Source organism: Pezoporus wallicus, unplaced genomic scaffold, assembly GCF_028554395.1.
Source record: "Pezoporus wallicus isolate ANWC-B61680 ecotype Strahan unplaced genomic scaffold, APGP_CSIRO_Pwel_v1 scaffold_7107, whole genome shotgun sequence".
Taxonomy (NCBI): domain Eukaryota; kingdom Metazoa; phylum Chordata; class Aves; order Psittaciformes; family Psittacidae; genus Pezoporus; species Pezoporus wallicus.
In genome coordinates this window covers 4,779,503-4,801,432 of record NW_026642114.1, presented here as the reverse complement: position 1 = coordinate 4,801,432, position 21,930 = coordinate 4,779,503, and the positions used below count along the sequence as shown (strand labels likewise).

Sequence of the window (21,930 nt, the reverse complement as noted above, 5' to 3'; positions counted from 1 at the left end):
ACATGATCTTGAACTTGATCCTCTCCTGCAGTGGGCCTAGGGTCTTCATTCTCACAGTCCCTGCATCTGCCTTCCAAGACTTGCGTGGTGTGGTCAGAGCATTTGCCAGTGAAGACCGAGGCAAAGAAGTCATTAAGAACCTCATCCTTCTCCAAATCCAGGGTAGCCAGTTCTCCCTACATCTTGTGGAGAAGGCCCACATTATCCATAGTCTGTCTTTTGTTTGCTACATACCTCTAGAAGCCCTTCCTGTTATTCTGGACACTGTGCTTCCCCTCACTCTGGTGTTGAAGGTATCCTCCCTGGAGCTGCTCACCTCAGCAAATGACCTTCAGTAGCCAACAATGACAGGTTTAAATCTGCCACTGTCCCTCCTGCTTTGCTTAACTACAGACAGTTTCTTTGTGGTGAGGGTCTTCAAACTGTGAGGGACATGGTGTTTCCCATGTCCCATCCATTCTTCATCCCTAGCTGGATATTCTGGCCACAATTTTTATCATCATGTGAAGGCAGAGACACTGTACCACTAGAAGACCAACTGTAAAGAGTTTAATTCAGAAATTATGGGTTCATTTCTTGTCCAATTATATAGACCAAGACCCCAGAGTATCAGCTAAACTATATAAACACAGATAAAACTGTCCAAACATCTAAACTTCAACAATAATCCAAACTTAGCTAATAGAACAAACAAAATTCCAGATGTGTCTCATGCATGGTGAATTACAATACTCCGTAATAAAGTGCAGAGTACACTTCTACAAAGCTAGCATCACGTCAGGAAATATAAACAAAAACAGGAAAAAATTAATTCATCTCATTCTCTAAAGTCACATCTTGCATTTACTAAGCTCTTTCAAACATGTTATGTTGCTGATTAACAATAATACCTTAGGGCACAACCTTTTTCTGATCTTTGGAGTTAAGAACCACTTTGAAATATCACCAAGGCATACATATCTTACTCAATGATAACATGGGAGAGCACCCTGGAATTTATAACACCATACTTCTGATGAAATTGAGGCAGGTAGTAAAAGCATGATGAATTCAGATCCTATCCAGAGTACAATAAAACTTCAAACAGTGCTGGAAAGAATTAAAACCAGCTGAGCTAATAAGAACAGACACTGCATAAACAATATTTCATCAAGTAAATTTCACCTACCTTGTTACACTTGGAATTTGGGAAAGTAGGAAAAGCCAGTAAGGTTTGAACAGGAGATGTGAAAGGATAGCTTTGGGTTTAAACTTGAACAGGGGAAGTTCAGGTTAGATAAAAGGAAGAAGTTCTTTACTGTGAGGGTGGTGAGGCACTGAAATAGGTTGCACAAGGAAGTTGTGAATGCTCCATTTCTGTCAGTACTCAAGGCCAGGCTGAACAAGGCCTCGAGTGATTTTGTCTAGTGGAAGTTGTCCCTGCTCATGGCAGGGAGGTTGGAACTAGATAATCTTAAGGTCCTTTCCAACCCAAACCATTCTACAATTCTAAGATTCTATGGTATTTGGGACATATGTAATACATAGCAAATTAATATAGCCAGACTCTGACCTCAGTTACACTGATGTAAGCCCAAACTAACATCACTTACTGTAATGGAATTACCCTGGATTTACACCATTTAACTGAGATCAAAACCCATTCAATGAGACAAAAAATGAAGCTGGAGAATGGCTTTTAGAGCTACACAAAGGGACATTTCATTGCAACTAAGAAACTGTTTAATGCTACATAGCTACAAAACAAGAAGTGAGATGTGCTTGAGTTATCACATAACTATCTACAGTAAAAATTTCTAAGCTTTGAGAGATTTTATGTATTTCATATCTGCTTCTTCACAACCTTAATGCAAATTAAACAGTTAATATAAAATATGCTTAATTTATTTATTCACTTAACTTTTAAGGAAGAAGTTCTTTACTGTTAGGGTGGTGAGGTACTGGAACGGGTTGACCAGGGAAGTTGTGAATGCTCCAGCCCTGGCAGTGGTCAAGGCCAGGCTGGACAGAGCCTTGGGTGGCATGGTTTAGTGTGAGGTGTCCCTGCCCATGGCAGGGGGGTTGGAACTAAATGATCTTAAGGTCCTTTCCAACCCTAACTAGCCTATGATTCTATGATTTAGAGCTTTTCTTAACGGTTTTGCAAAGGGTATGGAGTGAGATGGAACAAGACCTATCCCTGTAAAATAGGTGTACAATAAGACAGCTGAAGTTTCTTCCTGCATGAACTTTACAGAAAAAAAATTATCCTCTTATACCACTTTTAAACTAGAGCTCCATCTCCATAATCTATCATACACCTCTACCAACCTGGAATATTTCTGTGCTTCCCTTCCAAAAGAAAAAAACATGGGTACATGTCAGTATAAGTGGCTATGCAAAACCACCAGGAGCTTAAAACATTCACTTGAAGTGATAAAACTACCAAATTCCTTAATATGCAATTTAGCCAATACGCTTTTTTTTTTTTTGTCTTCATATAGCATCATTCACTTTAGGTAGCAGAACACTACAATTCCACTTTCAAGGGTGGGGAAAGGGCTGAGTTTTTACAGTAATGGCTTGGTCTCCATCTTTCACACCCTAGGCATGAGCTACAGTAGCAGTATTTAGAACAAAGCTTGATACACAAAGCACACAATTTTTTTCTCCCATAGTCTCTGTGAATGCTGACAATCTAGATTTACACAAACAGTGCTCCTGTGTAGTTCAATCTTTCCAGTTCAATTCAGTTCATTAGCACTAGGGACATTCATTCCCTTCTCACTACAGCTATGTCAGTTGAACAAACTATCAGCCTTGCTCTCCAGAACAGCCCTAACACAAGTTATCACCTCCTCCACTGGGCAGCAAAGTTCATGCACTCTTTGTAATCAAGCTAGCAAGTTTATAACCTGGACCATTTTGGTATTAACCTGGAATTCAGAAGAAGCCCTCATGGCTGGGGATCAGAAAAGGCCATAAACTCAAAGAGGGAAGCAGATAGCAGTAATTTTCTCCAATACAGAGACACATTTAAGAAAATGTATGCCCACAAATTCAGCCAAAGTCTCAGAGAACAAAATATCAGAGTCAGTCTGTCCAATTCATACCCAAAACAAACTCTAGAGAAGTACTTGCTTGCAAGGCCAATATGAAAAGTGAGAATACAAGTCCTTGCTACCACCCTCATTCATGCATAGGCAAGCATCACACACACTGAAAGCAGGAAGGGAAAGATTTCTCCATCATCTCCTGCATAAACTTCTTTGTGGCTAACACAGCACTTCTTTCAGAGCAAGAATATATTGCCTTTAGCATCAACATATTTCATCACCAGGATCCAGTCTGCATATGTGAAAGATACTCCAGACTGCCAAAAAAATCTTGAGATAAAGGGAGCACTGAGAAGGGGCACTGAACCTCTGAGAGAAACGTGTCAATGGAAAATTTGAGGAAAGGATGGGCTGAAGGCAGAGATGAAAAAGATAAAAAGACGTGGGAGTTTGAAAGATTAGGAAAGAAAGGAAAAGGAGGAATAAACATTACAGGGACAAGTAAGTGATTTAAGCGTTTGTGGTCAACACAGAGGTCTGTGACTCAGGAGTAAGTCACATAAATTCTCTGTGCTTTGATTTAGTTTATGTAAAATCTAAAAGGGGAAGACATGACCAAAACAAAACCAAAACAAACAAAACCACACAACCCCAACAAAAAGAAACCATGAAGATGTAGATTTTCAAGTAATATGCTGTTAAATCAGGAAGCAACAATCCTGGACAAGCGCCGCTGCCTAAGCGCCGAACTATGCTCTTCAAATGCTGTAGAAGAGCAGGTAAAACATTGTGTCAACAAGTGTACACCGTGCGTCACTTCAGCAGTCTGCCAAGAGTGATGTTTGGCTTTGTCCTTGCCACTTGCTGCTGGCTAGCAGTACTTCTTATACCCGAGCTGGCAAAAGACAGTGGTTAGTGTGTGCACAGTGATAATAAAGATCTCTAATTAAAACCACACTACTATTGTGTTGGTGCTCTACAAGCTAAGCAACAACAAATGGAAAAGAAGTGCCATAATGCAAAGTGATTTGCCCAAAGACTGGCAGCAATCAATCTCTTCTAGCTAGGTACTCCAGCTAAACCATGTGCTTGCCTACCAATTTCACTTATTTACAGTCTAAAAAAACTAGGTCTGACACAGTAGCTATAAAGACACAACCTTTTGAGGATTTTACTAAGCAGAAATATAAAGGAATATAGGGGCATAAAAGAAACCACAGCATTCCTAGCTGTTCTAAGGCAGAGGATTTCATTTTTCCTGCACAACTTTCCTCTTCTTCTGTTCCTCAATAAATTATAAGTGCAAAAGCATACTAGTTCAGTGAACTAAGACCCCACTAACTAAACAAAAAAGCTCTGTCCTTTGGAAAACAGACTCGGACATACCATTGTACAGCTTAAGAGAACTCAGGAAATGTTTCAGTGATATTCAGCATCCCCAGAGACACTTCACTTCAGCTCATGAAAATACACGGGTGTCCAAAGCATGAAAATTACAATGGCTTCCTGCTTACAACCCCTACCTCCCCCAGGCTATGGATGTAATTTAAACAAGATGGCAGGAATCCAGCAGTAACCTATAGTCATAGATTAGAGCTGCTATCCTGACCAAACAGACCCTGCATTTAGCTGGGACTGTAGTAGCACAAGACATTCCTTCATTTCACTTAACTATGTAAACCCACCCCCACTCACTCCACTTTAGCAGGGTTTTTCCATTCTGAAAACTGGAGGCCCATTCTGCTTTTAGTTAGATCTCATTGCAGAAAAAGCTCTATTGGTTGCAATTTATCCTGTAGTTCTAAAGTTGATACTGGGATTTCGGCTCTACTGTATATCAGGCTACATGAAACTGTCTTTTAAAGTTGTCTTCATATTTTGAAGTCCTATGGCAGGAAAAAAAAAAACAAACAACAAAACCACAAAAAAACCCCACAAAAATAAAAACCCCAAAACAAAACAAACAGAGGAAGGAAGCATTACAGCTCCCATGAAAACACTGAGATAAAGTTTATTCCCTCAATTGCAATTCTACACAGGCTCTGCACCATGAAGGGTCCAGCTGTCTTCTGTAATAGCTGGTTCATGAAGGCACCTCAAAAGAATAACTGAAAATTCTCTCTGCACAGTGCTCATACATCCAAGTTTATTTTGGGAGTCCCTTTACGTTATACACAGGCTTTGAACACTTATATACTTGATTCATTGTACCTAATATCACACACTAACTGTTGTATTACCAAGAGCATATGGTAAGGAAGCCACTATTCCGGAGTGAACAGATGAGACTGCTAATAGGAATACATTACTGAAAACAAATTCAACACTTTCAATTCTGTTTTCTTGCATGTGATGCATGCAGCTTGTTGGCCTGGTGTCTGGGAATATGTCATTTTAAATATGCATATATTTTACCAGTAATGTCTTGCAGACTGAAATCTGAGGCAAAGTATATTTTAGGAAAAGGGCTACAACTTGAGCAGAGCTTGAAAACTGCACACACTGTCTCTGTAAAGAGGTGTACCAAAGAATATCAAGATGGAAGGGTACATGGGAGAGAGGACAAAAATTTAACATATCTTTATAAATATACACAGCCTGTTTACATTTGCAACACACATTAAGGGTGTGCACCATGGACCCCATTTGTGGCTTTGCCCCACAATGATTATCAGCCTCTTAGCTACTAGTATTACCCCTTGGCTTACACAGAAAGGTCTCTGCTAAACACCCAATGTTCAAACTGCTGACAACATGCAGTAGGGCCAAATGAGATGCAAAACATTCTGATTAGCCACATCATTAGGCATCCACCAACACCCCCGGCAAAGCAGACTTGCAGAAGTGCCTCAGTTTATGCTAGAACTGCCTTCACAGGTTGCCACTCAGTTTTAGCTCAAAGTGCCCTACCATGGAAAGTTTTTCAGCTGGGCTGAAGAGCCAGGGAAGACATCACAATGTAGACACTACTTATCCTCCCAGTGATCTAGTCTCATCTGAGCACTTGGTATTGATATGGCAGGATGAAAACCAGTCTGAATCAAATCTCAGGTGCTATTATTTGGACAGTCGGCTCCGGAGCAAGAAAAAGCCTCTCACTTGACTTCATACCTCCTATTTTCAGGGCTTCAGCTGAACTAACTTTTGTTCCCTCTGCAGCTGGCAAAACCAAATGAGACATCCAAAGAGTATTTAAAGATTCACAACCAATGAACTGCCCCACAAAGGCGCCAGTTTCTTTTTGTCAGTTACAGAAGGAACCTTTGGGTATCTAGGCTCTCAGCAAAGGTTCTTCAGTTAAGTGCTTGTTGGATGGGATTAATCCTGTCCTCTTTGTCATGGGTTTATATATCTTGACATGATCACACTTAAGTACTTTAGGAACATGAAGTCATTGTGCTTCTCCTCTGGCAAGAAACAGGGGAAAGCTCAGTTCACATCTACAGTTACCAAAGAATAGGTTGCACATGTTCTTAAAAAGGCAACAAGAGAAGTTTAACCATAGACCACGAGGGGACATGTGTGACCTAAACCACTCTGATCCTGCTTAAAAATGTAACATTGCAAACTAAACTTATACAAATGCAAATCTTGGACCCAGAGTTCACCCAACAGTAACTGCACAGCATGAATTCACAATAGGCAGAACTGAAAGATCTCATAAATCACACCTGAGCGTATTACACTTACAATGGGAAATCCTGAACACTGGCAAATGTTATAAAGAAATCGTTATATTCAACAATGTATTTAAGGGGTAAAACACATTTTCACTGGCAGTAGTAATGAAAGAAAATGAAGCAAACAGCCCAGAACACATTTCATTAAATCCATCCTATTTCTCCTAACAAAATGTACCAAGGCATGGCAGGCCAATCAAGTCACACCATCAGTCTCTTTCAACAGAGAAATTGTTTTGCCATTTGCAAACAGAGAAACATATGTTCTCAGTATTTTCTCTGATGATTTTTTCAAAATCAAAGTCTACAGCATATGCCAAAAAATCAAACCATTGATTGGAAAATATATACTAACTGGCATCTGAGGGCTTTCACTGTCTAAAGGGTTCCTCCTTTCATTCTTTAGGCCATATTCAAAATTTATTAACTAAATTAAGTATCTGTTCCTTTTCCATACTCCTTAATCCAGCTTATCCAGATCCTCAACTGACTGAATTGAATGCCCTCTAGTATATATTTCAAGCAGCCTCCAATACACAGGGAGGTGGGGGGACGGCTTGTAAAGCCCAAGTCAGAAAAATACTACATAGGTTTGATATGGCAAGACAAAGAATGTCCCAGGCACACAGCAAAGTACCAACCCAATATAAGCTCATTTTGATCACTGTTGTCTAAGAGAATTTTAGACGTAATTTGTACCAGCAAATGGAGTACCATCACTCCATGTACCCCTGTATAGGACAAATATTGTTTACCACCTTGCAGTTAACATGAGCCCCAGCTCTGTATCACATAGTATAGAGCTTTCAAAAGGCACATGAACACGCACTCAGCAAGGATTAGGGTTTAGTCTCACTTTCAGCAGCCTTCAGTTCTTGTGTTTGTTGGGTGTTTTTCTCCTCCTTCTCTGAGAACTCAGGCTCCTCTCTTGAGTAAAGGCATTCACTATTAACTCCACACCACAGAAGGCATTGTTTTCCATGATCTTCTAGCATTGCTAATTTAAAAGAACAAGGTTGTCAGTTCAAAAGTCAGATGTTTTCTTGTTAGCCTCCTTGTCAACTTCCCTCTGTATATTTCACTGACAATTCATCTTACAATGAGCACTATTGCCTCAGTTAAAGTGAGCTAAAGATGTATACAATATTTATGCCTCCTTGTTAATTTAATAACTGTTTTCTCCAGATGAGAAAGAGACAATATATCAGTTTCACAGACAGCCTTATTCATGGCTTAAAAGCAATTGAGGATTTGCATAAAATACCTGCTTTTTATAAATCATTAGAAATTTGATGTGTGGCCACTTAAACCAATTCAGTAAATGCATATATTATCAGAAATTTCTCTTTTCTTGCCATACCTTAGAGCTCTCATCAAGACTTTTAGCCAACATGGCCTACTGTTCAACAATTAATGCCATGGATAGTACTAACTTAGCTTCTATACACAACTGTGTGGAAAAAAGCTACTGTAACTTTTGAGAAATAAATTCAAAGGGGAGGGGAAGGGAAGAAGGAGAACGGGGGCGTCAGAAGACTATGAATTCAGCTCTTACACTGTTGGTATCTACCTTCTCCCCACTGCTTCCACTTATCAGACACTGCCACCTTAGGTAAGAGTATCATTTCCTACTTTACAACAAGGAGAAAGCATAATCTTCAGCTGCCCAGGCAGGCAGAGAATAAAATTTGCAGAGATCCTCCTTCCACGCTGCATTTCAGAGTGAGCAAACCATACTTACTTCTGGGGTAAATCAGGACATGATGAAATATATTACACAGCCATTTTTTATCTGGGGCAAGGCTTCACTGTTTCAGTTTAACTGGCACCAGCTTTATCGCTTTCTAATCTGGTTCAGTATTGTGTGATATTTACTTTGAGATCAATCAGCAAATAGTTAAAGTAGCAGAAATAACAGGGCAGCAGCCTCTAATGGGAGGGCAGGAACAAATCTCTTTGCACAGAACAGCAGCAGCAGAAAGACCAACCACAGCTTCATTCTGTCACTGTGTGGGTTTGTGCTGCTCTTCAAATGTGTATTTTGTGACATATACAATAGAATCATAGAATCGTTAGGGTTGGAAAGGACCTTAAGATCATCTAGTTCCAACTCCCCTGCCATGGGCAGGGACACCTTACGCTAAATCATATCACCCAAGTGATGGGTATAGAAGTGTATGCCTACACTTCTATACCCATGTCCCCAAGAACAGTGATCAGCGGTTTCTCAATAGGTTCAGCTCCCTTTAGATGATCTAAAGACACAATTATATCTGGAGTAGAGATTACAGAACCTACACACCACCCTTCCCTTCTCAGCAAGCTGTGTGATCCTCTGAAGTCCACATTTTGTATCTACTAATAGTAAGCGATACGAAGGAAAACCTACAGTCTGAGAAGTGAAAGTTTTTCAGGATGGATAATAGCAAAACTTCTAAGGCAACTGACAGAAAGCTCTCCCATTAAAAAACACTATATTCAGGAGTGAATTTAAAACTGTAAAATTGTTGCATACCTAATGTTTGAGTTGGCAATGGCACTGTAATAGTGACTGCCACTTGTGAAAAAATGCGTCAAGTACCCTTTCTGCAAAATCCAGAAGCTATGAAGAACAGGCATACAGGGCTAAACAGCAAGCCTCATTGCTGAACAACCTCAGTAATAATTACTGGAGCAGAATAACATTGGGATGCATTACTCATGAGCTACAGAGCTGTTCATGTAATTGTTACCACTTGGAGCTGGGGATAGCAAAGCAAAATAGAACAAGTAGCTTCTGCATAAGTCCAGCAGTCAACAATTTCAAATGGGACATGAAAAATAAATCATAATGCAAAACAGAAGAGAATAACAGATTTGAGGCATTATCACTTTTTTCCTAAAGGAAATTACAATCACCGTTGTATCTTCAAGTAAAAACAGGGATAAAAATCCTTTCCCTTGCAAAAAAAAAATTCAAGAAACTGAGGGGAAATTTACAGTTGTACATATTTTCAGGGCTGGAGAGATAGACTTAAGACAGTAGAAAAAAGTTTTAGTTGATGTTCTAGTAGGTTTTTGGATGATCTTACAACATTTTCACTGTTTCACAGATTTTGGAACTTCTGGTACTGGCAATACTACCTTCTGTAATCTACAACAGCTATTTTTAGAGGGACCCTAACCAAATCCTTCCAGAGAAGGCTCCATTAAGGTTGACTATAAGGTTTCAAAACAATCATTTCATATATGATCAGTATGGTTTTCACAGAAGTCTCAGAGATAGAAAATACCCGTAAGTGCTTTAGACTTTATCCTTATCAACTTGGACTTGTTTGCTATTGTATAGTCACAGTATTGGTGACTGTCATTCAGCTGATGACAGCAGCAATAAAACTTCATAGCAGAAACAACACAGACATGAAATTTAGGCTTTAAGGAAATGGAGTATTTCCTGCCAAAATTGTAAATGGTAAAATAACAAGTACTAGTGACACTTGAACAGTTATGGCACCAAAGAGCAGATTTAACAATTACTATGCCCAGTTCTGGTTGCCTTCAAATATGAAGGCAGCACTGAACAGTTATAAATTTATATTGCATCTCCTAAAACATGAAAGAAAAAACTCACAGCTTGAACATGCACTCATTATTGCCGTCGCTATATAGCTAAAGAATTTGAAAATAAACCAATCCCATGCCCTAATCTCCTCCCCCCAGAAAATAACAAATTACATAACTTGACTTTGTCAGATAGGGTGTTCTGAAATTTCTGGGGCCACCTAGTCTGGAAAGATCAACCATGATAACTTTAACCTGATATTCTGGGATGCATCACTAGAGCTACTGCAGCAGCGCACCCAGAACAGGTCTGTTAAGTGAGCACATTTCCACCATTGCATCCCCTGCTGCACACCTTGGATTTTGGGAATAATATGAAACCCACTTAAATATGAAACTTTCGGAGTAAGAGGACTTCTAGAATTAAGCGGAGGGAATAAATTTCTTTGCCTCTGACCTTACTCTTGCCAAAGAGAGTGGGGGCAACTCTTCTCTTTGGTTCCTATAAAAACTATTGGAATTTGTTAAGTATGCAGTGTTTGCAAAACAGTTGCCTACAGGAGCTTAATCAACAAAAAGTTTATTTCTCCTTGCCAACTTCATAATTTTTCTAGTTCAACTATTAGATAGCTTTAAAACAGTTTTACTTAGCAATAAAAGTAAGAAGACCCACTTAATGTGGGCAGAAAATTATTACCCAAAGACAAACAGACCTACCCAGAATCTACCAAGTCCTCAATTTTTGATGGGCAGGGATTTCCAATTCATCTATGTAGTCTGTAGAATGCAACAGACTCACTGCAGAACACACACACACACGCAGAGCAACAACCCACTGAATCTTTCTCTTTATTAAGCAAAGGATACACTGTAAAACACCGGTAAGATCTCTCTCCCACCACTTCTCTAACCTCTCCAGTTCCATCACAGTGTACTCAAAACCTGATTAAACCCCACTATATTACATCACACAATGCTGAATATCACCCACCAAGTACTAAAGAAGTTTATACCACACCACAACCTAGCTGATAACAAACCAACCTCACATAAGTGCTATTACTTACCCAAAAATGCAATGACATCAACAGGTCTACATGACCCCCAGAATGAGAACTACAAAGGAAAGGCACACCACAGAAGCTCCTAGACTTTTCTCATGCTGCCCCCATGCCTTGTACAAATGCCACTTGTGGACCAGACAAACTCAGATACCAGTACAAAATACCACATTTCCCTTAAACTTATCCTCCCTGCTTTGAAAACTACTGCCACACAGTTTCTCCACAGCCATGTTCCTGTTCTTTAGTAAAACTAATATCAAGTCTTGAAGCATCTCTTCCTCCACCCACAGAAAGCAGAGGGAATGCTGAAGACAATGACCACCTTCTTCAGGCTACGCCAAATGGAACATTCAACTTTCCTGAATGGAAAAAGGTTTTAGACAACTGATTTATACACATTTCAGCCTTTACCTGAGAAGTTTAATAGACAACCATAAATCTAGGGGTAAAGCCTGAGGCTAAAGACCTCAAGTGACAGAAGAATGCAAAAGGCTAAGTGCAGGGCATCATGTTGGAGAAAAGCTATCAAGAAGAGTCTGATGTAAGAAATCTGCTGGGCAGTGAAGAGGCAGTGATACTGACTACTTGCAGATACAGAAAGGCAAAGTGGTGGTTCGTATTGGGAAGGCTCTGGCCACGCAGCCACTGCAGTTGAATTTCAGAAAGAATTTCAGCTGAGCAGGGGTAGAAGTTTTAATGCTACCCTCAGAGGACAATTTTATTCTTCTTCACTCACAAGTGAGCATTTCAAGGCAAAAGTTAACATGTACAGGAAAGCTTTACTTCTCCATTTCTGCACACAGCTTTCCATCTCCCTTTATTATCCATTTGTATAATCACAATACTTTTTATGTCAGGAAGTATGAAAATTCTAAATTCCAATAATAACCCAATTTTAATTTCTTACTTTCCTCCTCTGGAAAAAAAACATTATTTCTTCTTCATTATAGCTTCTAAAAAAGAACTATCAAACCTGCAAAAAGCAAAGTTCTCAGACCTTTTATATGACCTTCTGAACTTGTTCCAAACTAGTATGTGGCCCAGCAGCCTAACTGTTGTTATGGATACAGTTTTTCAAGTCTCTTAAATAAAGGAGATCCCAGGTTATAAAGTTAAATGTAATTACGTGCCTTTACTTCATGATATTGCCAGAGTTTTACTCTCAAAACCAGGGAGTGAGAGGAAGCAAAAAAAAAATATAAAAAAACAACAACAACAAAAAAAGAGTATTTCTGTTTCTCCTACGCATTTATTCTGTGATCCTAGATGATGATTTAAGTTCAGTACTATTTTCCCATCTGAACAACGCAGCAACAATGTTTTCCCTTTTCTCAGATAAGCAGTATGTTGCCTATCTATTTTGTAAGCAAAAGGGTCAGGAGATGCTCATAGCAAATTTTAGACATAATTAGATCATACATAGATAAATCATATCAAATTAGCCATACAGAGTATTAACAGGCAACCATCCTACTGTGCCAGAAGTGGACTTCCAGTAGTAAGTCCAGAGATAATATATTACCTTCATTTTTGTTGTAATTAAAATTAATTACTGGAGTTCAGTCTATAAAATAGTCATTCACATAAAGACATGCTTAATTAAATCATGCAAAATTGGTTATTACCAGTACGACTCCAATTGTTTTACAGAAAAATACTAGAGATGAATTTGTCCACTTCGGCTTATTTTCCATTCCAAAATTCCTTAATGATATAAACAAAAAAAGAAGAAAAAGAAGAAAAGCTGGCCACAGATGTTAAATAAAGACATTCCAAGTCCAATCCCGTTTCCACAGGATACAATGGGAGTTAATAGGAGATCAGGATCCACAACACGCAACTACAAAAGCATTTGCTGATCTTAAGCTTTAGCTCTAATTCAAAATTTTCCTGTGCCAACTCTTCTTAATTTGGGACATTTTTTTTTCCCCCCCTCCAGTTTTTCCATTGAACACAAGTCTGGCAAAAGATTTCTTTGTCAACAGCGCCTTTCACTATCTACAAAACTTCTGCAGTCATGTTTAGGCATTGAAAAAACACAATAAAAAATTCCTGTAATGTGTTAAAGCATTGCACATGCTTCCACATGAAGCGGAATCCAAAACAAAAGGCTGTTTCAAAATGGAGATCTCAGCATACCACCAGATGGTACAGCAGTACCAGAATGTGAAACCCATTATAATTTTTTTCCTGTAGGCTGCAAGTCTATGCCAAAACCCTCTGGTTTGGTACTAAATATACTTGTTAACTATTACTCTTAATACCATAGCAATAGTTACAATACTACATTTAAATCTATCATTAAAGACCACAATATATTGGTATATCACAATGCAGCATTAATATGCAGCACTTTGGTAACAATGTAGTCCAGTAGGAATATAGGAGGATTTTTAAATAACTCGAATTATTTTAAATTCGGTTGTACTTTATGATATCAAGTACACTTCCAAAACAAATTCTTGCATGGTTTTGTTGAACACATGATTTTGTTGAATACACTCTCCTTGTCAACAACTCTTTCTTCATGGTGCTCAGAGAGCACTTGAGCTGTTTCACTAATCAGTACAAATCAAGCAGTACTGCAAGATGAGTGACTGAAGCACTGTTCAGCATACTCTGTGCAACGTAGATTAGGAAAAGAGCGGAGTTAAAAGCCAAGTCCACACCAATGTTATATTGCAATTACCTGTCAATAGTGTATCTGGGTCAGGGCAGCTTTACACAAAAAAAAGAAGGTCCTTGGATCCGAGATCCAACTATATGCTTCACTCCTTGTATAGTCTGATTTGCCTCATGGGGCATGGTACCTCACAAAAACAGTAAGAAAATTTGTCTGTGGGGCAGCTATATACAACACTCTTTTCTGAAGAAAAATTATCAGTTTGGCAAATAACCAGACAACTTGGGGGTGGAAACCAAGCAACAAGAAACTATGATCTAATGCTTATTGATTTGGTGGAGCAGTCTTCAGAAAAGAACATCACCAGGCAAATTAAATGGATGCTATGAAATATAATCCAAGCAATATTTTTTATTAGATTTTTGAGAAAAGTTACTTCTCTATAGATTAAACAAAGATGTTAAAGAAATGGTCACAACAGTATTTCTTGCAGTTTCTTTTCAAGTGTGTAGGCTTGTTCATCATCAGGTGCAAGATACCAGACTACCAGCAGTCTGAACTGCTACATCCATAAAATTCAAGACACTGGAATGTAGTGCGTCCTTCTAACTCTGAGAAGGACATATAGAGAAATAGCTTTCAGAAACTAAGACAAAACAAAGTTTAAAAGTATACGTTCTCTGCTTTCAAACACCTTTATGCCCTCTAAATTTATTTGTTGTGCTAAAAAGTAAGGCCCCCTCTGGCTGTGCAGGGAAAATGGACTTCCATATAGAGACATGTAACAGGATACACCAACACGTTTGCCAGCAGTTCTTTGCTGTATAGGTCAGCACTCCACAGGTTTAAGTTTCAGTTACTCTACTAAATAAAATCTAACATTTGCCAAAGAAAGGGATCTCCTGTGGAAAGGGTGGGAATGAGAGAGGAAGTGAGGAAGCAAGCAGGTGGTGGTACAGAAAAGCATGATTAAAGGAATTGACCTGTAACAGAAGGAAGGATCCTGAAGAGCCCAAGAGGGTCAAGGAGATGGGAGACAATGAATTAAATGGAGAAAATGTGCAGAATCAAAACTGAATGAGGAAGAGGAAACATGTGAGATAAGAAAGAAAAAAGTGGCTTTTGAAACAAAGGGTTTGAAAGTGGCCCATGTTGAAACCTAGGCACTGGAACTATCTGTGATATGAAAGCTGGAACTTCTTTCTACTGACGATAAGCAAGAAAAAGGACCATCCAGACAAACCTGCAAACTGGAAGTGCACAATGCTTTCATGGTCAGTATAGATAACTAAGGCCCCTAAAATAAAGAGGTCTATCAGCTCTTACAGTGAATCACACTGGGAGCGGAAAGGGAAGCTGCATAAATTGTGACTGGAGAAAATAAAACCAAAACACTCCCAAACCGACATGTAGATTTTTCTGCCCCATCCACAGGAAAAGAGTTTCAGAGAGAACACTCAACTTGGTTTTCCAAAAGGATATAAGAGTTCTAGGCTCTGCACTTGACCAAAATCTCTTCTTTCTTACTTACTTCTGTAGTATGATGCTTTTTAAGTCCCATATATGTTTGGTCTATAAACACCAAAGGTGAAAACAGTAACGCACATAAGCAGACCCTTTTGTGACAAGACACTCTGATACCACAATGACAGATTCTTTATGAGTAAAAAATAATAAAATAAAATAGAATTAGAATCCTTACACACATTTACAGATTGCAAAATGGCAAAATTTGCAAAGACAAGTTTTTCTCTAATTTTCCAAGCATTTTAAGGTATTTATAACCATAGCAAACACATATCTTGTAACCAGAAGTATCTATGACTAAGGGAACATAGAAGATGTATCTGTTTTCATATGATAACATCCCTGCAGAAACAGAATTCTTCAGAAGTAACTTCTGGAATATCATATTCTGAGATAACCCATGGAAACTAGAAACAGAATGGTAATTTCCAAGGGCTTTTCCCCACTCCTTGATTTTTTCTTTTTTCTTTTAAGGAGGTTTTACTGAGTAGTACAGCATGCATCACCAGCCTGGGGCATTCTGATCCTATTTCCTCTTCAAGTCACCAGAAGATATTTGACAAGGAAAGAGGAAGAAAGCCAGAGAAAAGGGGTAGGAAGGGAATAGAAAACAGATGCTGAAAGATGGGATCACACAATGCACAGCATAAAGAAAGAAAGAAAAAAAAAATAGTCCACAAAAAAAGACCTAAAGTGAGGGAAAGAAGTAAGAACCCAAACTGGAAAACACAACTATGTAAATAATTTCAGTGGAAGTTCCTGAATGTAATCATGGGGCAAGATTGGAGAAAAAGTACAACTGTATTAAGTATGTAAGTGTGCTCCCATAGAATGACACTGGAAAAAAAAAAACCAGTAGCTTCATTACTAGTATACATGTTCTTGAAGAGAGGGAAACCTCGTCAGCTCATATTAGAATTATTATGTGGCATATTTGGCCCCCTAAACTACTCTTTGGTGCATACAGTGCGCCTAGAGTCCACTTCAGTTTACCCTGAAGGCTCTTGGAAGGTCTGCTGGTATTTGTCCACAAGGAGACAGGGTGGGGGTGCAAAAAGTGTTACTCCCTCCTGGCAAGCTCACCAAGGAGGGCAGCGGAGACGCGTGTGGTAAGGACGGCTAAAATGCGATACTTACCCTCCCCTAGAAGAGCAGAAAACACAGCCTTCCGTCCATACAGGCCAGCCCTTAGCAGGACCGTCTCTCCTCCGCTGCCCTCCGTGGACTCCTCGGGTGCCCATCCCGTCCCCAGCCCACCTTCGTCGGTCGACAAACGGCGGCAGACCCCCCCTCTTCCCTACCCGGATCCCTCCCTGACCCTCCAGTGAGGCATCCCTACCTGGATCGTGGAAAGGCACCAACGCGAAGTTGTAAAGCGGTCTCTTGGGTCTTTTCAACGATGTCTCGAGGATCTTGGATGCCCCCTCGATAACTTGTACCAGGTCGTCATACATGGAGCCAGTCACATCAAACACGAATGCCAGGGTGGAGGCTCCCTCCGGGACCGCCTCTCCACCGAGCTCGGACTCAGCTTGGGGGCACAAGGCGAGCAGCAGCACCGCACCCAGACCTGCTCCCCAAGCTCCGATGCTCCCGCGAAAAGCCATTTTCCCCTGCAGCCTGCGCAGCTCCCGTGGCGGCCAAGAAAAGCACTCGAACGCCCCTCCCGGAGGAGCGCGGAGACCGGCGCCCACCGCCCGCTCGCTCCCCTCAACACGAAGGGCAGGAAGCGCCGCAGCTTTTGTCTGAGCGAGGCTGCCGCTCCGCCTTTCCTACCGGGCAGAGCTGGGGCAGCACCGCCCCGAGGGAAAAGGCTGAGACCCGTCCATGCCGCGGAGTGCGAGACCTACTGCCGGGACGACTCCGGCTACCACCTCCAAAGCCACGGCTACGGACTGAGACGGTCCCCGCCCCGGCCCCGCCTCCCGTAATCCGCCGCAACCCCTCCCCTCACCTCTGGACCCGCTCCTCGGCGGCCGGTAGTGGGCTGCTGCTGGGCCGGTGCCGCCCCTCGTACCTGGCCGCCGGCTGCCTCTCCGCTCCGCTCCGCCCATCACAGACCCGGGGCCTGTTCCACCCCTGGCAAGGGAAGTGAGGACGGAGTTGCTGACTTGATCTTGTCCGTAGGGGGACAGAGGAGTGTGCTTATTGTTTCATAATTACAAACGGTTGATATGAGAATGAAATCGCTGGGCTGGGTTGGGCTAGGCTAGGTTGGGCAAAGCTGGGCTGGGCTGGGCTGGGCTAGGCTGGGCTGGGCTGGGCTAGGTTGGGCAAAGCTGGGCTGGGCTGGGCTGGGCTAGGCTGGGCTGGGCTGGGCTAGGTTGGGCAAAGCTGGGCTGGGCTGGGCTGGGCTGGGCTAGGCTGAGCTGGGCTAGGCAAGGCTAGGCTAAACTGGGCTAGGCTAGGCTGGGCTGGGCAAGGCTAGGCTAAACTGGGCTAGGCTGAGCTGGGCTAGGCAAGGCTAGGCTAAACTGGGCTAGGCTGAGCTGGGCTAGGCTGGGCTGGGCTAGGCTGGGCTGGGCTAGGCTGGGCTGGGCTGGGCTGGGCTAGGCTAGGCTGGTTTAGATTTTTTACAGCAGGACTTTGAAATTAGCAGGTAGAAAGCCTTGCATCAAGAGAAAATGATTTTGCCTTTTGTCAAAACAATTATTTTCATAGTTTGCAAAGAATCCTCTCCTAAAAAAAGAACAAACAACAACCAAACAGAAAAACACAAACACAAACCAAAACAAAAAACAACCAAACACTAAGTTCTTCCTAACATCCTCCACAGTAAAGTTTTGACAACATGCCAGAATCATAACTAAGCAGAAACACTGAGGTCAGGCCCATCCCACTGTCAAAGCACACTGTAGCAGAAACACCTGAAGATTATCAGGATGGGGGCCAGGGGCAGGTTGACATTAGGGAACCAGGTTGGGGTCCCCCCACTTCACCAAAGACATAGCTTTGCAACAGCAGGCTACCACCTTTATGATTTCCAACAGTCTCAGCATTTCTTTTGTATGCACAGATACTGCAATTGTCTTTGACACTTGCTTTCTACTTTTGAGTGTTTCTAACTTAGCCTTCACGACAGAAGGTTCAGCCTCAGCTGGCAACTAACTACCACACAGCTTCTCTCCCCTTTCTCTGGTGGGATGGAGAAGAGAATCAGGAAAAAAAAAAGGAAAAAAAAGAAAAAAAAGAAGAAAAATTGAAACTTGTAAGTTGGGATACAAACAATTTAATAAATAAACTATGTCAATAATAGTAATAATAATAAAGAGAGAGTAATAAAACTTGTTAAAAACAAGTGTTGCACAACACAGCTGCTCACTACCTGGTGAACAATCCCCTCCCCATCCTGTTCCCAAGCAGCAATCAGTCCTTTCTGGGTGACTTCCCCCAGTTTATATACTGGGCATGATGTGCCGTGGTATGGAATACTCCTTTGGCCTTGTTTGGGTCAGCTGTCCTGTCTCTGCTCCATTCTAGCTTCTCTTGTGCCTCCTCCCTGGCAGAGCATGAGAAACTGAAAAGTCCGTGACTAGGGTAAGCACTACCTGGTAACAACTAAAACTTTAGTTTGTTATCGACATTATTCTCACACTAAATCCAAAACACAGCACTGCACCATCCACCAAGGAGAAAATTATCTCAGCTGAAACAAGGACATCTTGATGTTATTTTCATGGTTCTTTTGGGGTTGAAATTTGACATTTTGTTTATGCAATTTGGTAGCATAAAAGAACTCAGCAGATGTGGACTTATCTAATTCCTTCCACCACACTCATATAATGCCACTCTGTGAGCAAAGTGTTACCCATCTGGCCTGGATCACCTTTAAAGGTCCCTTCTAACCCAAACTATTCTGTATTTATCCTGGGTAGTTGTAAATTATTAGATAAGGTGAAGTAAAGAATTAAGTCATTTAACTTCTTCTTTCTTCCTAGCCCGTTTCAGGTATAAGAGGCATATAATCTTTATGCTGTGGGGAAAATACACCTGTTTTCACCTCTTGGGCTAGTGTGTGAACCTGCTGCATTTTTGTAATTTGCAGCTAAAAAAAATACTGTTCAGTGGCTCCCAATGAAGAAAAAGCTGCCAATTTCATTCTTGTATATAGTAAACAACCATGCACTTCAAAACCTGAAGATTCCCTCTGAAGGAGAATATCAAAGTGATTGTTTTTAAAGCTGATGTTACTCTCTAATTACAGAGCAAACTGCTGATACTAAAACAGCTTCTCTTCCTGGGATCCCATGGACTACTCTCAGCGGGCTGCATCTACCAGAGCTCTTTCTCACGACACCTCTTTTCTGGTCAGCAAGTTCTGCACGTATACCAGATCCTCTGAACTGTTTTGTCACAGACATTTGACAATATGTTTTTCCATTGGAACTCTGTACACATTTAAAGCTTTTATTCCCAATCCTCCTCAAAGTCCCTTTCATCCCTTTTTGCTTTTTCTTGTTTGAACTTGATTAATTGTTGTGGAAAAGGAGGGAATTGTTACTGTTTGCTTTGGGTATCTGTCTTTGTCTCTCTCTGTGGCAAGTATACATATTGTTTTGTAAGCTCTCTCCAGTTCACAGAGTGTTTTCTTAGCTAGTTCTTAGTCCTTTCTTTGCATTTTATATATATAGGCACTCTAGTCCTTCATTTGAGAGATACAACTTTGTATTTATCAAAGCCATTCACTACTGCAAAACTAAAAACAATGTTTCAGTCTCAAATTTTGTGCTTTGAAGTAGTGTGCAGAACCACTGCTTTTGGGAATGACAGGGTTAAAATGCCATCCTAGGAGAGGAATGCTACAACAGGAATTAGCAGGTACACTGAGGAGCCTGAAACCAGGCAAATCAGCTCACTAGAGCTGCTACTAAGATCTGCAAGGAAAGATAAGCACATGGCAGAAAAAAGAAGGGACTGATAGATTAATCTTTGGTTAGATGTGGCAAAATCTTCACATTCATCTACAAAGACCATGAAAAGACCAACACTACTTTTGGGTGAAGATTTTGTCACATAACTGCTGTGTGTATATATAAAATATATCATGAGAGTTCAAACTCTGAAGTGATAAGTAGACACTGACCTTTTTCCAACCAGTGACTTCTATTTTTCCGCTGTGCAGCTGGTCTTACATTTTGACAGTATGCTTTTAGTACTCATCTTTCCTCTCTGTGACCAAGGCATTTTGCTTGATACAGCTAAAAGCTGTTCTGAAGACAGAACAAGATAGCCTTTATACCAAATAATCTCATAGTGTTTCAATCACAGTAGATACATATCTTCCTGTGAGATATCTTTGCTAACAATACAAAACCTATGATTTAATATAAAAATATCATGTATATAACTTTTGTTTGACTTCTGGCTTCTGAATCTTCAGAGGATTCATGTACTGTAAGTTTTCTCAAAAATCCATATGACTAGAAACCACCTGGTTTTGTTAAGAAAACAAACCCTCGGTTTTCAGCATGATCACCTCTCTGTAGGAACTGATGTTTTCAATAGATAATCCAGATTCTGAAGAACTGCAAGTTTCTGATCTTCAGTTTTCCAAAAGGCTTGTTTAAATCTGAAATCAAGCTATGAGCTATATTCCCTACTCCCATCCTTCACTGAAAAGAGATAAGCTGGAAACAGAGTTGTATTTTGAACTGTCCACATCTATAATGTCTGACTGAATTCTGGCCATCCTGTATTTTATGGTTACTGCTTCCTTTTGAAACTCAAGTCTGCATCATGAGCACAGCAATGCTGGAATTTTTCGTTGATTCAACAATTAATGCTTTACAGTAAAATCAGAGCAGACAGGTGAATGCTAGCACCTTTATGTGTTCTGCAAACATTTCTAGATAACAGACAGCTTTTAATGGAAATGGTCGTAAAAATGAGATCTTTTTAAGATGCCATGTTTTACACTGTAAAGAACCTAGAAGTCCCAGAGAGATAATCTTTTGCCATTTTCAATCTTCTCTCTGTGTTCCACAGGAGTTTGTCTAAATATAAATGTTAGTTTGATTCACAATTCAACACATCTCAAAAGTCACATAACAATGAAAAAGAACTAGACACAAGCAGTAAGCAGCTGTAGCAACTGGAGTAGTTTGTTTAATAAACCATGTGCCTGAGCCAAGAGACCATTTCACCCTGCTACAGCACTGAATCATCTCTCATCTGCAAGATGAAATCACTTTGGTTTTCGTTATAAAACATTAGTTTCATAAAACAGGTCATTCTGTGATTATGACATAGAAATAAAAGTCAGGGCCCTGTTTCTGGCTCAGAAGCAGACTTTCTGCCTTTATTAATACAGTTACACTTCAAGGCCGGGACCAAGTTATGAACTGCTCTGCTTACTTGGAGAAAAAAAAAAAAAAAAAGAGTAGATAAAATGATGAATGAAAAAAGAGAATAATCAAAAGTATGAAGCCTGTACCTACTGGACAAAGCAGTCTTGATCTTTA

The 21,930-nt window shown here is 40.5% G+C and overlaps 1 protein-coding gene across 6 annotated transcripts in view; it reads right to left on the bottom strand.

Annotated features, from left to right (window-relative positions):
* Nucleotides 1-17,145, bottom strand: part of HMCN1 (hemicentin 1) — a 190,655-nt gene extending 173,510 nt beyond the window's left edge. For all 6 annotated transcript variants that reach the window (XM_057427409.1, XM_057427413.1, XM_057427412.1 and 3 more), the window contains exon 1: nucleotides 16,809-17,145. In XM_057427409.1, the coding sequence (XP_057283392.1) occupies nucleotides 16,809-17,076 (268 nt within the window). In that variant the 5' untranslated portion in view covers nucleotides 17,077-17,145. The remainder of the gene's footprint in view (nucleotides 1-16,808) is intronic.
* Nucleotides 17,146-21,930: the final 4,785 nt, after the last annotated feature.